This window comes from Microchirus variegatus, assembly GCF_963457635.1.
Source record: "Microchirus variegatus genome assembly, chromosome: 12".
Taxonomy (NCBI): domain Eukaryota; kingdom Metazoa; phylum Chordata; class Actinopteri; order Pleuronectiformes; family Soleidae; genus Microchirus; species Microchirus variegatus.
Window position 1 is genome coordinate 21,279,749 of NC_139813.1, and position 14,569 is coordinate 21,294,317.

A 14,569-nucleotide genomic window follows, 5' to 3' on the forward strand; every position below is an offset into this window, starting at 1 on the left:
ATGCTGCAAGTACAAGAACACACACACACACACACACACACACCCACACACCAAAAAAAAGAGCTCATCTCTACTTATGGGCGTCCAATGAAGCACGCAGATCAAAAAATAAAAGAGAGCAATCTGTAATGAAACTCCCCGAGTGATGAAAGAAACAAGACCGCAACATAAATAAGACACAGGAGAACACTTTGGACGCACAGGAAGTGGGACACCGGGACAGGAAGTCGTGTCTTGTGAGGAAACGTTTGGCATTTGGGGCAGAAGTGTCGTGTAGCTGTCGCATTTAAATAAAAGATAGCAATGTCTGCCTTGAAGGTGCTGATCTCCGCTCTCAGTTTTGAAATGTAAATCCCTTTTTTTTTTTTAACGGGATTCGGTGAATGATTTATAAAACAAACTGGTGTTGGGCTCTTGAAGGCGGGAGGTTTCCTCTAAACTCCACAGAGGCCGGGGTCTTCTTCTCCTTCTTCAAACGAGTCGACTTCCAAAGTAATGACTTCTCAAAAATAGATGGATACCCTTCAGGAAATGAGCTCTTCAAATATGGGGGGGGAGGGGGGGGGGGGGATGAAGGAGCAGATGGTGAACAGAATCAGACCCAAGGAGGAAGAAGGGGAGGAGGAGGAGGAGGAGGAGGTGAGGAGAAAGAATTCTGTGTTGGTTTCTCAAGTTTATTCGATCTGTGGTTATCAAAGACAATGCCCAAAAACATAAGTTATAAAAAAACAAACAAAAAATAAGCCTTCATGGTGGAGGTGGTGGAGGGTGAGGAGGGGGGGGGGGCGGAGTGTGAAATGACATAGAATCATCATCATCATCATCATCATCATCGTAGACATTTTCTTTAAAAAAGAAAAGAGAAAAACAGCAACTAAAAGAAACCACGAGAAACAAACAAAGTGATGGACGGAGGAGGAAAGGGAGTGCTTTTCAGGACGGACAGCTCCTGTGTCTGAATCTCATCGTTATTTGTCCACTAGGGGGCGGGGCAGGGGTCACCAGTGCAGCGACTGGAGATCACCGTTGTTCTAAGTGCTGGAGGGCGGAGTCATCCCCAACCCCCACTCCATTGACACCGCCAGTCTCTCACTGGACACACACACACACACACACACACACACAACCAGGCACCAGGTGGTAACGTGGCCTCACACACACACACACACACACACACACTGTACAGTACACGATGCACAAAGCCCCACGCAGAAAAATTAAGACCGTTTCTTATTTAAAAAAAACACACTCGATAAAAGCACAATATGGTATTTTTAAAATTAATTGCACATGTAGAGACAAGATGGAGGACGCGTGGTGGGTGAGGATGTGGGGGGGTGAGAATGGCAAGAAGAGGATACAGTACATTCAGTAAACAATAAAACCGGAGACAAATAAAATCAGATAAAATAAAAAAAAAAGAGGCAAAGATTAGAATCATTGAAAAGTAATTAAATAAAAATCAAAACACTTTTTTTTCACCTCCTCTTCTTCTTCTCCAGTTTGTCATTTTTTTTTCTCTCTATTCTTTTCTTTTCAGTCATCGATTTTGTTTTGAAAGCTCACTCTCGAGGAGGGAGGGGAGTGCCAGTCTCACAGAAAGTCCCAGTCCTGGTTCGGTGTGTGTTTTTGGGGGGGGGCGGGTGTGTAGAGAGTGAGCTCAGCTCGGTCAGTTGTGTAGATTTGTAATTGTTTTTTTTTTTCAAATATTTTTTTTTTTTTTTAAACGTAAAATCAATGTTTTCTCACGTCTACGTCTCTACAAGGCCCGGCGTCAGGTGGTTTTGGGGTTAGGGGGTTAGGAGTAGTGGTGGTAGGGGGTGCAAAGTCTTCCATGACCTGACATATGCACAGGCATTTTACACAAGTGCACACACACACATATTCACTCACACACACACACACACACTCTCTGTCGCACATAAACACACAGAGTGCATTCTCGCTCCTCTCAGCCCTTGGTACAGGCTTTTCCTTCTCTTCTCAGCTTAGCTGCACTAAGTACGTCTCTCTTTCTCTCTTCTGTACAAAAGCAGACTCCTTCCCTGGAAACGGAGTCTGCGTATTTATTCCTCCTCGCTAACTTTCTCTTGCTTTATATTTTTTTCTCTTCTTCGTCGTCGTCTTCATCTTCGTTATTTTTTTTTGTTTACTTCTTCTTCTGAGAGTTGAGCAGCTTGTCGGCCTCGGGGTACATCGGGTACTTCACCGTCTCGATCTTCTCCCTCACCTTGTAGGACGGGTAGAGGCCGGTGCGCCCCAGCTTGCGGTTGATGCCTTTGGAGTATCCGTCCCAGTGGTTGCCGGCCACGCCGATCACGTCGCCGGGCTCCAGCGGGATGTCCTCGCTGTTGCGCGGCTGGTGGGGGTAGACGGCGATCTGGTTGTGGGCGTTCTGGCCGCCGAAGTAGTAGATGTCGTCCAGGGAGTAGAAGAAGGAGGAGGCGTCCGGATGCAGCGTCTGCATGATCTCGTAGGCCACGCGGCAGACCTTAAACAGACACACAAACAGGGATTATTCTCACTTTAGCCATGTTAGCATCACGGTATAGTTTGGGTTTTGAGAATGGTGCGGTTTGGAACTTTCAGGCTTGTGTTTGGACTGACAACAGTACCTTTACCTGGTAGGTGGGTAGGCTGTACTCGATGGCAGAGTCTGCGAGATACGTAGCGTGACGTTGGACACAAAGGAGGACGTCCAGCAGCTCAGTTTGTAACCGTTTATCTCAATAAGACGTCAAGCTTTCTATGAGAATAGATTGCGGTCCCAAGGTAATGACGCTGCTGCGGGTCGAGCTCCACCCGTACTATACCGTCCCAATGCTCTGGTACCCCAATGGAAAGGTACCGAACAACAGAGCAGTTGGCACCGGTTATTTTGGTGCTATTCCTAATGGAAACGGGCAAAAAAATATGTACCGTATGGAACCGCTCAACACCACGGAATTGGTCAGCGTTCTAGCTTGCGCAAGGTAGCGTACCTGCCCGCTAGGCTATGATTTGCAGCCGACATGCAAAATGATTATTATTTAGGCTGTGTAGCGTGAGGTTGTACACAACAGACAACAAAGGAGGACGTCCAGCAGCTCAGTTTGAAACCGTTTATCTCAATAAGACGTCAAGCTTTCTATGAGAATAGATTGCGGTCCCAAGGTAATGACGCTGCTGCGGGTCGAGCTCCACCCGTACTATACCGTACTAAACTCTGGTACCCCAATGGAAAGGTACCGAAAAACGGAACAGTTGGAACCGGTTATTTTGGTACTAGAAACGGCCAAAAAATATGTACCGTATCAAACCGCTCAATGCCATTTTAGCTCTATAATTACAACGGAATTGGTCAGCATTCTAGCTAGCGCAAGGTAGTGCATCGGCCTGCTAGGCTATAATTTTGCAGCCGACATGCAAAATTATTATTATTTAGGCTGTGCTCGATGGCCCTGTCTGCGAGATAAGTAGCTTGACGTTGTACACAACAGGCAACAAAGGAGGACATCCAGCAGCTCAGTTTGTCTCAACAAGACGTCAAGTTTTCTTTGAGAATAGACTAAGGGCGTTGAACAAACACCGGTCATGGGTCAAGCTCCACCCGTACTATACCATACCCCAATTGGTAGCCCAATGGACAGATACCGAAAAACAGTTGAAAGCGGTTATTTTGGTGCTATTCCTAATGGAAACGGACAGAAAATATGTACTGTATTGAACCGCTCAACGCCATTTTATATCTATAAAATCTATAATTATAAGCTAACTGTTCTTGACGGACAACGTTGTAGCTAGACGTTAGCATACAATCGCTCCGTAGATGTAGTTTTTTCCACTTCAAAATCACTTGGTTTCATCTTCACTTGGCTAATATTTGGCAGATTATACCCTCAACTATTACTTTTTACTTGTTTGAATAAATTTAAATATGTCAGTACAACCCATGAAATAACGTTATAATTTAAAAATAAGTTTTTAACCGCTACACCAACCGCGTGTTAGCATTGAGCTAAAATAAAATCCTGATGTTAATACTGTACTCACAGAGACCAAAGACTCCTCACTGTAAGAACATAGACCTTTATTTTCCGTCGGAGGGATAATGCTGTGCTAAGCGACTCATTTAGAGTTAGATCCTTGAAGTGCGCTAATCAGCCTCGGCGAGCGTGAATAGGAATTATGTGGCTAACACGTTTATGTTAGTGTTGGCAAGAAGCCCAATTACTGCTTGTTACAACTCAGTATAAAACAGCCCCGAGAAGCTGAGCCCGAGTCTGAATAATGCATCACCAAACACAACTTTAATGTCAAAACTGTCATAGACGGCGGCGCCGCTTCGCCTCCTTTACACAAAACCTATGACCCCAAAATCAGTTTCTTCAACACTTCTGTTTATAATTCACGATCAAAGAGGTTTTTTTTTTTTCTTCTCTCTCTTATTCTAGTTAGTCGTTTAATGCCTTTAAAGTGTGCTATTAAAGTCCGGGGTGTGACATTTAGGAGGGTGTATTAGCAAAAAATTGAATCCAAGTATGTTTGTAGGAGTTTATAATGAAAATAAAAAGCCTCATAATAAGCCTTTTTTTATACGATAACAGAGGCTGATGTTTCTACAGGAGCCCAAACATCCAATTGTTCGTCTCGCCACTAGATGTCACTAATGTGTACACAATAGACCTTAAAGAAAAGTCTCATAATGGTGAGATTTGATTCAGATGATGATGGATGAGCAGCCTCACGTGTTTGTGACGCATCGTCTTTGTTCGTTCCAGAACAGCGCAGCTGTGTTGCTCTACTTTTTTTGGGGGTAAGAAAAGTGCTACAATTAGATAATTATTTTTATCTTTTGTCTCCTCTACTGAGCGCAGATCTGCTTTTCTCTTACTAGCTTGCAAAAAAAAAAAGAAAGCACCTGGCATGTGACGGGACGAGCAGATGCTTCTCCTCCACTGCTTTTATTGTATATTGCACCAAAAATAAGGCTATAAATAATGAAGATATAAAGTGCAACACTCTTGAACCGCGTGCCAGCGCTGAAACCTTTTCGTCTCAGTACTTTAGACCATGTGCTAGACTGTTGACACACGCTGTTTTTATTTTTGGTCTTGGGAAATATGATTTAACCCCAAAATCCTTGGGACTTTGTCTTAAAGGGACACGATATACAGTTTTTCTTTACTTCTACTTTGAAAAAAGTTAAATAAAATAATATAAAATTGACTATTACTCGACGTCAAAGTCACTTCCTTCAATAATAAATAAGGGTAACATTTAATATTAAGGAACACATATCCACTGTTAACTAGGTGCTTACTAGCATGCATATAAGTAGCATACTAGCCCTTTATTAGTCAACATATTAACACCTTACTTAGGAAAAATCTTAACTCATGACGTAATAGAGGTAGAATAAGGTGACGCAGAGTAAGGTGTTCTCTTAATAATGACTAATAAAGGGCTAGTATGTGACTTATATATGTTAGTAAGCACCTAGTTAAAGGTGCATTATGTAATAAATCTAAAGCAACTGGCTGTAAATCCTCCTAATATGTCACAGAGACTCGGGAATAATGTTCATATAACAAACTGAACTCACCAACAACAACAGTACAGACAAAAATATATTTCGCAGACTGTAAATCACGTTTATTGTTTTGAAATCATGTTTTTGGCATGCGGCGCCACCTACCGCCGTCTACCAATCATTGCGGTCAGTAGCGTCTCAGCTGCCGAGCAACCACGGGTTGCCAGTTACGTCAGAAAACGAAACCTAAAAGACCTTGGTATTTTGAATTTGAATGTAGTAACTGTTTTTGACCACATTCTTACATATGGCGCCTTTAATGGTGAATATGTGTTAGAGTAGAAGTAGTAGTAGAAGACCATGAGATGTCATAAAAGTCTAGTTACTTCAATACTTTCATAAATATAAGAATATTTACATGAAACAAAAACCTAGTTGGTAATATTTCTAGGGCCCTATGAAATCCGTTTTATTTTTTTCCAAATTCCGTTTTATTTTTTTCCAAATTCCGTTTTAATTTTTTAGAATTCCGTTTTTTCCGTTTTATTTTTTTTATTCTGTTTTTTTTTACCTTTTATACTTACTTTACCACCATAGAAGGTGTGCTTTTTGTGTCAGTGAATAAAATGTCCACTGAAATGCAACTTTCTTCTTGAATCCACTGACTTCTCAATTGTTCAATTGTTTTGACTTAAGTTAAATCCTAATTAAGTAAATGCCAGTGAATCTTAAAACAAGCCATGCAATGCTGGTCACATTAAAAAGTAAAATAGTTAACATAAATAAATATGTGGTAGTGCCCCCTGGTGCAGACGGATTTCTGCGCACCGCCCCTGCTCTATACTGTTCTCCCTCTCCTGCGCCGTGCGCTTCTCCGTATCCGACTGGATCATTTCTCTACACGCAATATTACACCTACAACTCTGCAATTAAGGGAATAACAGATGCATCAGATGAGCCGATGTCTTTAGTTAACTGTTCAAAGAGAGAGAATGTTCTCCGGTGTGAAGTGAAAGTCGCGGTGAGTTCATAAGTTTCACTTTTGCGCCGAGACTTTCCAGCATTTAACAGGCGATGTTCCACAATTTACTCGCCGTGTTTCGGCCGCCGAATTATCGGCGTATTCCTAAATATAACATCTTTATTGACAATAAAAATATAACCGTAATAATCGCGTATTTGATGGTGTGACTTGAGTTTCAATCGGCACCTGGACAAGGTGACGCTCGCCGGTTACATGCGAGCGCGTCGCGCTTGTTCCGCGGTTTAGAAAAAAAAAGTGTATATAAAGTAAATAAACAAGCAACACGCACTGGGGGAGACCCTGACCGGGTGAGTGTTTGTGAGGAGATGCACGGGTGGTGCCACGAATGAGCGTTCCCCGGAACATTTCTCCAGACAAACGTTCCTTCTCCTCACGATGACAGCATTTCAGTCAAATTATGTCAATTTCCGCGATATTCCGCGTTTAACATTAGATTCCGTTTTTATTGGCCAATTCCGCGATTCCGTCCGCGATTCCGTTAACACGGAAATCATAGGGCCCTATATTTCCCCAAATCCCCAACTCTTTGAAATTATATTGGTCTGTTGTGCGTGGACTGACCTGTGAGGAGAAAGTGCACACCAGGAAGTCGGTCTGCGACAGGAAGTGGATGTCCAGGATGACTCCTCTCAGCGAGTTCTCCGTGTAGCGGTTGTGAAGACCGGCCGACCACGAGATGGAGTTATCGCTGATGAACTCGTAGTCTGGATACCTGCAGGAGGGGACGGTTAGATATGGAGGTTATCCTCATTTTGTTCTTTTCCAAGTTCATCTGTAGAATCTTTGCTGAACTCCTTATACACACACACACACCTGACTACTCCCTGATATCATGTCACGCATATAAGCCTCAATAAAGCTGTAAGTGTTTCCTCAGCAAAGCATTTTGTTAAAATGTCAAGTCTTCACCTGAGCAAAACGCACACAGGTTTTCACGAGAAGCAGAAAGTGTATCACGTTGCCATGGATACAATGAGTCAGACTGCAGCTGAGCTGAGATTAGGAAGGCGCTGCACACACACACATCACACACACACACACACACACTCTCGTGGACACTGACTTCGTCTTAGCTTCCTGCAGCAGCGAGGGGTCGTCTGTGGCCAGGTAAACTCGTTTCTTGTCGATGTGAGCGCTTCGAGCCAGGTGCTGGAACTGCTCCTCCACGTGCAGCATGTACTCCTCGATGGGATGGAACGCCGCCTCCGTCCCCACCTTGTCCGTCCTCCTCACGTGGACGCTGCACACACACACACACACACACGACGGGGTTAGAAATTAGTCCGACCGTGTCCAACAACGAGAGATTTAAAAAAAAATAATCTTTGGATGGTGAAAGGAACAAAGATGCATTATTGGTGTTAATGAACTCATCTAGAACATGAATAAGCAACAAATTGGATTCTCAATAATGATTTAAGTAACGTTGTTAAGCAAGAAATGGAAAGTCTTCTCTAATGGGGATCATTTGCTTATTCATCTCTCAAAGTGAATGAAGACATTTGATTGGACAGTTTTTATAGACCATAATGAATATAACCTCTATTTGAGAACCTTAAAATCCAATAAAAATGTCTTAGTTGCTAACATTTGGTTGATTTATTTCCATTGTGGTGAGGTGACATCTTTTCATCTTGATTGAAATTGACTTTATACATCATTATGTGTCCTTTTTCTTTATTTTTAGTCATGTATTTTCTCTTCCCTCATGTCCAAAAACACACAGAGGTTTATTGGACACTCTGAATTGCCTGTAGGTGAGTGGACGTTGTCCCTGTGTAACTTTTCACCATATTTCAGCTGAAATTTGCACCTGCTACTGTTAATACGGAAGAGAATTAGGGCCACAGAAAACAAAAATATTTGAGTTCTGACTTTAAAACTCCAAATTCTGACTTTATAATTCATAATTCTGACTTTAAAACTCAGAATTTCAACTTTAAACTCAGAATTCTGACTATTCTCAGAATTTAAACTCAGAATTTCTAAATTTAAAAACTCAGAATTCTGACTATTCTCAGAATTTAAACTCAGAATTTCTAAATTTAAAAACTAATAATTCTGACTTTAAAGCTCAGAATTCTGACTTTATTTTCAGAATTCTGACTTTAAAACTCAGAATGTGTGAATTGATCAATGAAAGTCGCTATGGATAAAAGTGTTAGCTAAATGACATGTAATGTAATATAATTCTGACCTTAATGTCAGAATTTCTGACTTAAAACTTAGAATTCTCACTTTAAAACTCAGAATTCTCACTTTAAACTCACAGTTTACTCTCAGAATTCTGAGAGTAAACTCAAATATGTTTCCCTGTGTGGCACTAATCCTCTTCCATACATTAAGGGTAAAGCAGTAGACGATGAATGAACGGATGAAGGAAACAACATGAGGGGAAAATCGTTGACTGCTGAATCAAAAAACAGCGAAGTGAAGTGACGTCGACGTTTGTTTATTGTTTTCCTTCTGACTGACAGAATGTGACAACGACGGCTAAATCCATGTCTCGCTTCGGTTTGTAACGCACGTTCTCGACAGTATTTTATTTTTCACAGAGAGCGGCGATCGACGAGAGGAACAACAAACAAACGTCGGTACAAAGAAGCACAAAGAGGGAAAGGGAAATCGAAGTAAAACAAACTGTGACGGAGATGAGGAGTAAAAGAAATAAAGTAGAAAATGGACAGAAAGAACAATGTCTAAGAGAAGCCTGTGTGTGTGTTTGTGTCTTTGTCAGTGTATTTAGTAAACAATGACACACACAGAGAGAGAGAGAGAGAGAGAGAGCTGCCACAGGCTGAACATGGAAGACAAACAGCAGAGATTAAAGGACCAACGAACGAGGGAGAAACATTTCCTCTTTGGACACAGGAGGAGCTTCTCTCTCGTATCGATGGACGCTAGAAAAAAAAAAAATCTTTCTATTCCACGCACAACTGTTCAATTACTTAACGACACAGACACATCTGCATATTGGCTTCTGGCCCCGAGCAGCAAATTAAATTTCAAACCCTCGTGTGAGAAGGCTTTTATTGTTTTTTTGTTTTTTTGGTTTTCTGAATGAGCAGCGTGTACACGTGGAGGTAAAAAAATCCTCCTCTTACTCTACATTCATACGAGTCTGAATAAGATCTATACACAGACTGAGGAGAACTGCTGTGCACTGGGCTAACATACGCTAACGCGCGTTAGCACATGGTGCGTTTCCATGACGACTAACCGGAAAAAGACACGCGTGACGTCATGTTTACGTGCCGCGACACCGGAAGTCCAGGCACCGCTTACCAGTTAGCTCCGTTAGCTGCATTAGCTCCTTTAGCGCCGGGTAGCGCGCCTACAGTCGAACTGGAGCGGTCTGTTTATGAAACGAAAAGAGCAGCGCTACAAATAACCAGCGTACCTGTGTTTAGCGTTACTTTAGAGACTCATTTTTGACAATCGGGAGTCAAAAAAACATGATGTCACGCATGTCTTTTTCCGGTCAGTCGTCATGGAAACGTGCCGTGCGCTAACGTGCCCAGCACTAACAAATATCATACATCGCAATTCCTGTGAAAATAATCGCAATTCGCTATTTATTCAAAACAGTTCAGCCCTACAAGCAACTGAAAAAAAGATGCTTCTATCCAGACTGTAATTGTAGACGACAACAAAAACCAAACACGAAATCAACCGCTAATTGATTAAATTAAATTAAAACTGTTTTAGATTAAATCCAAACATCTGAATCTAATAAAAAATGTCCGACAACAGTGTCCTGGTAAAGTGAGAGGACTGCAAACGACGAAAAGAAGAAAATAAGCAGCCACAAAAGGTTTCAAAAGTGAGAACTACTACTCAAAAAAAACTTTATATGCTTCTATTTCTGCCTGGGGTATACCCTCAAAAGCTCCCTCGGTCAAATCTGATAGTATTGGTTGACAGAACCTTTTTTCAGATGATGCCACACTCAAATATTCTTACATCATTTCTGTTCACCCAGACTAAGTAAAAACAGAATAAAAACAACAAAAAAATCACCAAAAAACTGTTACGCACTGCATGTTGAAATCAGTTTTCTACACGTGTGCCTCAGTCTGAGCGATATGGTGTTGTTCAGACTGCAGCCCAAATCTGATTTTTATGCATAATCCAGATTGTATCCAGCTTGGATCAGCTAAAAAACACATGAAAAACATTTGGGTTTTTTTCCTGAATCAAACCACATACGGAGGTGGATTCAAATGTTATTCCAAATTGATTTTTACAGATCCTTTTCAATCTGAACATCTGCATAGAATTTCTCGATTGTCAAGAGTCTTCTGTGTCACTCGCGGTCGTGACTCCGACGACAACGACGTAGATCCGGCGAGACGGAAGTTAAACCATCAACACAGATTCCTGTCTTTTTTTAGACTACTTTGTTTTTACGAGGCGTGGTGGAAGACTAGACCTGACCATGTCAACATGGACACATGCAGATCAGATCTGATCTGATGCAACATACAATGTAAACACTGAGTCAGGAAGAATGTTTGAACAAGGCCAAAGACTCACTGCGACACACATGAAACCACCAGTCTCCTTCCCTTCAAAGCCGTTTCTTATGCAACCGAGGAACTCTGCGTTCCGACATGAGAGGACCACTGTTTTGGAGATTGAAATGATGCAACGCCATTTTTTTTTATTTTTTTTTTACAAACCCTGCTCCTGAATTTAAAAGCAGCATCCACACACAAATCCAATTTCATCACTTGCAGCGAAACAACGCCCGTTTGAAAGATCTGACTGCGTCTGCTGCGTTGATCATCGTCTCACTCTGTCCGCTCAGGATTTCTCCTGCTGCTTTTGGGGACTGAGAAAAGTTTCTCCGACACCGAATGCGCCTCCAAGTCTTTTGTGGGAAAGAAAAGAAAATAAGGAGAGAGCCAACGGTTCACAGGAGGAGCATCAACGCTGGATCTAATTCCCCCCAAATGGCCAGAGATCAATCAATGACGACTGGGGGAGGCTCGGCCTCAGAAATAGACCCCTTTCTTTCTGTGGCAGATAAAAAACCCCGAGACTGAAGGCAAGAGCAGGAGGAGGAGACGGTGCCGAGGTTTGTTGCAGTCTTTCATTTAGTCCGTGTCTCTGTGATCGGACAGAAGTCTTGACTCCGGGGCTTTTCTCTCCTTTGTCAGGGGCTTTCTCTCCTGCTTCCTCCTTTCTTTCATGTTTGGATTCTTTGTCGCGTCGCCTTTCTCCCTCCATCAGAGCAGCAGAGGCCACGCTGAGACACCGCTTCGCTTTTAGCAATCACCTCCCTCCCCTCCCCTCCCCTCCCCTCTCCTCTCCTCTCCTCCGTAGGCTTCCACCACTCCTACACTACCACCACCATAATTCAATTCATTTCACTGTGCTCGTACAGTTCTGGTGAGGCGACGCATGATCCTGATGGTGGGCGTCACCTAAAAGCATACACTAGCGTTCAAAAATGTGGGGTCACTTTCAATCATTCAATCCATTCCCAGTGGTCCAGTTAAAACAGGTTTTTTCCACTAGTGGGAACGTATTTAATTTGCATTCACTCCCAGGTGAAGTTACTAGTGCGATGCATGTGTGTTCTTAATCAACTTTGGCAACAACGAGTGGGAACTTAAGGCCAAATTCCTTCTTCTTCACCTGCACCATCTCTAGTGCAGCGCTACGAGGTGCATTCATCGTCAGGCCGTTATCAATTCACATTGACGTTTGTAGCAATCTGTACTCATCGAAAACTTGGAAAAGCAAAACAAAAAGACAGCACAGGACAGGACAAGACTGACGATATATACACTACCGTTCAAAAGTTTGGGGTCACTTAGAAATGTCCTTATTTGTGAAGGAAAATGTGGTAAACGACTATTCAAGATGCAAACGTCTGGTTTTTAATGGAATATGTACATAGGTGTATAGAGGCCTATTTTCAGTGTTCTAATGGTACATTGTGTTTGCTAATCACGTTAGAAGGCTATTGGATGATTAGAAAACCCTCGTGCAATGATGTTAGCACAGCTGAAAACAGTTTTGCTAGTTCTTTGACGAAAGAGCAAAATTTATATTTGGAATAAAAATCATTATTTCTAATCTTGTCAATGTCTTGACTATATTTTCTATCCATTTTGCAACTCTTTTGATGAATAAAAGTGTGACTTTTAATGGAAAACACAACAAAATTGTAGAGGTGACCCCAAACTTTTGAAAGGCAGTGTATGTATGTATTAATATTTACCGTTTACAGAGTGAAGAAGCAATGAATCATTCTCAAATTGAAACCTGAAACGGTGCAATTAGCAAAACTGCAATAGCTGAAGTGTATTATTATTATTATAATGCATTAATATTTGATCTGAATGTGTATTTATTGTGCACAGTAGGAGCCTTTGTGTTGCTCCACTGTGTTTACCGTAAATTCATCCAAAGCGAATCCCATGTTTTCCTCATGGCGACTCTGCAATAAAACTGATTACGACATGTTTAACCGAAGCGAGACGTTCAAATGTCGTGCGCGCTGGAACAAAACGTGACTAACTCGCTGAGTTTCATGCAAACAACGCATTAAACGACTGCGAGCGCGTGACGCGGTGGCTTGTAAGGATGAGTTATCGTCGCCTCTAAAAATCCGCCTCTCAGCTCAATGATGCTTTTTAGCATCTTTCAGCTCGTGATTTTTTTTTTTTTTTTACTGTATTTTACGGCGTCGCTCACTTGTTTTAAGCAACAAAAAGCTCACAAAAATAGACCGGCAGACAATGAAGTATGGCACTGTTCCGTGAGGAGTCGGAATAAAAAGTAATGTCAATAAATACCTGCAGTTAAAAGAGATCGTCGTCTTATATTCAAATCATCGTGTAGTGACAGATGATTACTTTTCCTGTCCCTGCAATAATGTGTTGTTTCTGGAATCAGCTATTTTAGTCTAAATTATCTAACTCTTGCCTTTGCAGGAAGAAGACGACGGGTTTGTGACCCGGTCGGAAAACAAGGTTCTTTTCTGCATGGAATTTGCATGTTCTACCTGTGAGTACGTAGGTTTTCTCCAGGTTATCCATCTTCAATAACGTTTAAATATGTCGATTAGCTAAATTAGAACCTCTAAATTGACCTTGACCGTGGGTTCTGCGATAGACTGGCGACCCCAACTGATGCCCCATGTCACCGCTTTACCCTCATGTGCAGGATAAAGCGCTAAAAGATGGACGATTTCTGTACGTGTTATTGTTTCTTGAAAGAAAAATAGTGGTTTAGAGATTTTTACTTTCACAAAGAATAAAACTGACAAGGGATTTTAATAATACAAAAATACCACATTGCCATGGTGACAATGCTACTATAGTATCAGCAGAAGAAGAAGAACAAGAAGACAGAAACAGCAGCAGCAGGAGCTGGAAAAAGCAGGAAAAGCAGCGGTGGCCTACTTTCTTTTTTCCCCCTCTCTCTACTACGACTATCTTTGCTACCATTAGGCAGCTTTAAATAGTGGGAGGATGGAGCGCTGCTGATACGGGGCTTTTAGGCCGTGACTTCTTCCAGCCTTTTTTGCAGCTCATGTCCTGAGAGAACGACTCGGGGGTCGGCTGTGGGTTGTTGGGGTCAAACTGCTCTTGGTGAGCTCTCCATCGACCACCACACCGACTCTATGGATACCTTTCAATCCCACTTTACCCCACAACCCCCCACTCTTCTTCATGTTGCCAAGAGGGGATAGAAACTGTGTTCATTTCAATAACCCTTTCCCTTGTGATAGGAAGTTAGTAAAGTGGTTTATGGGAGAGGTGGAACAGTTCCTAAAAGAGAATTCTGGGTGGGAATCTGCCCTCCGGGGGACGTGAGAGAGGGGCGAGTGTGAACAAATGAAGACACAGAGGATGATCAAAAATCAGAGGATGTGAGGACGACGACGACGACGACGGTGGTGATTGAAAAAGTTTGGGAAGCGGAGATCCAACGAGGACGGGGAGCAGGATATGACAGGTGCTCGGGCGGTGATGATGAAAGCATGAGAGGTGAAA

General features: G+C 42.2%; 1 protein-coding gene across 3 annotated transcripts in view; it reads right to left on the reverse strand.

The window, feature by feature from the left end:
• Positions 1-673: 673 nt before the first annotated feature.
• The window catches only part of fut8b (fucosyltransferase 8b (alpha (1,6) fucosyltransferase)), a 109,187-nt gene continuing 95,291 nt past the window's right edge, over positions 674-14,569 (reverse strand). For all 3 annotated transcript variants that reach the window (XM_083899202.1, XM_083899203.1, XM_083899204.1), the window contains 3 exons: positions 7,621-7,797; positions 7,119-7,269; positions 674-2,491 (listed from right to left, as the gene is read on the reverse strand). In XM_083899202.1, coding sequence (XP_083755328.1) covers positions 2,150-2,491; positions 7,119-7,269; positions 7,621-7,797 — 670 coding nt within the window. In that variant the 3' untranslated portion in view covers positions 674-2,149. The remainder of the gene's footprint in view (positions 2,492-7,118; positions 7,270-7,620; positions 7,798-14,569) is intronic.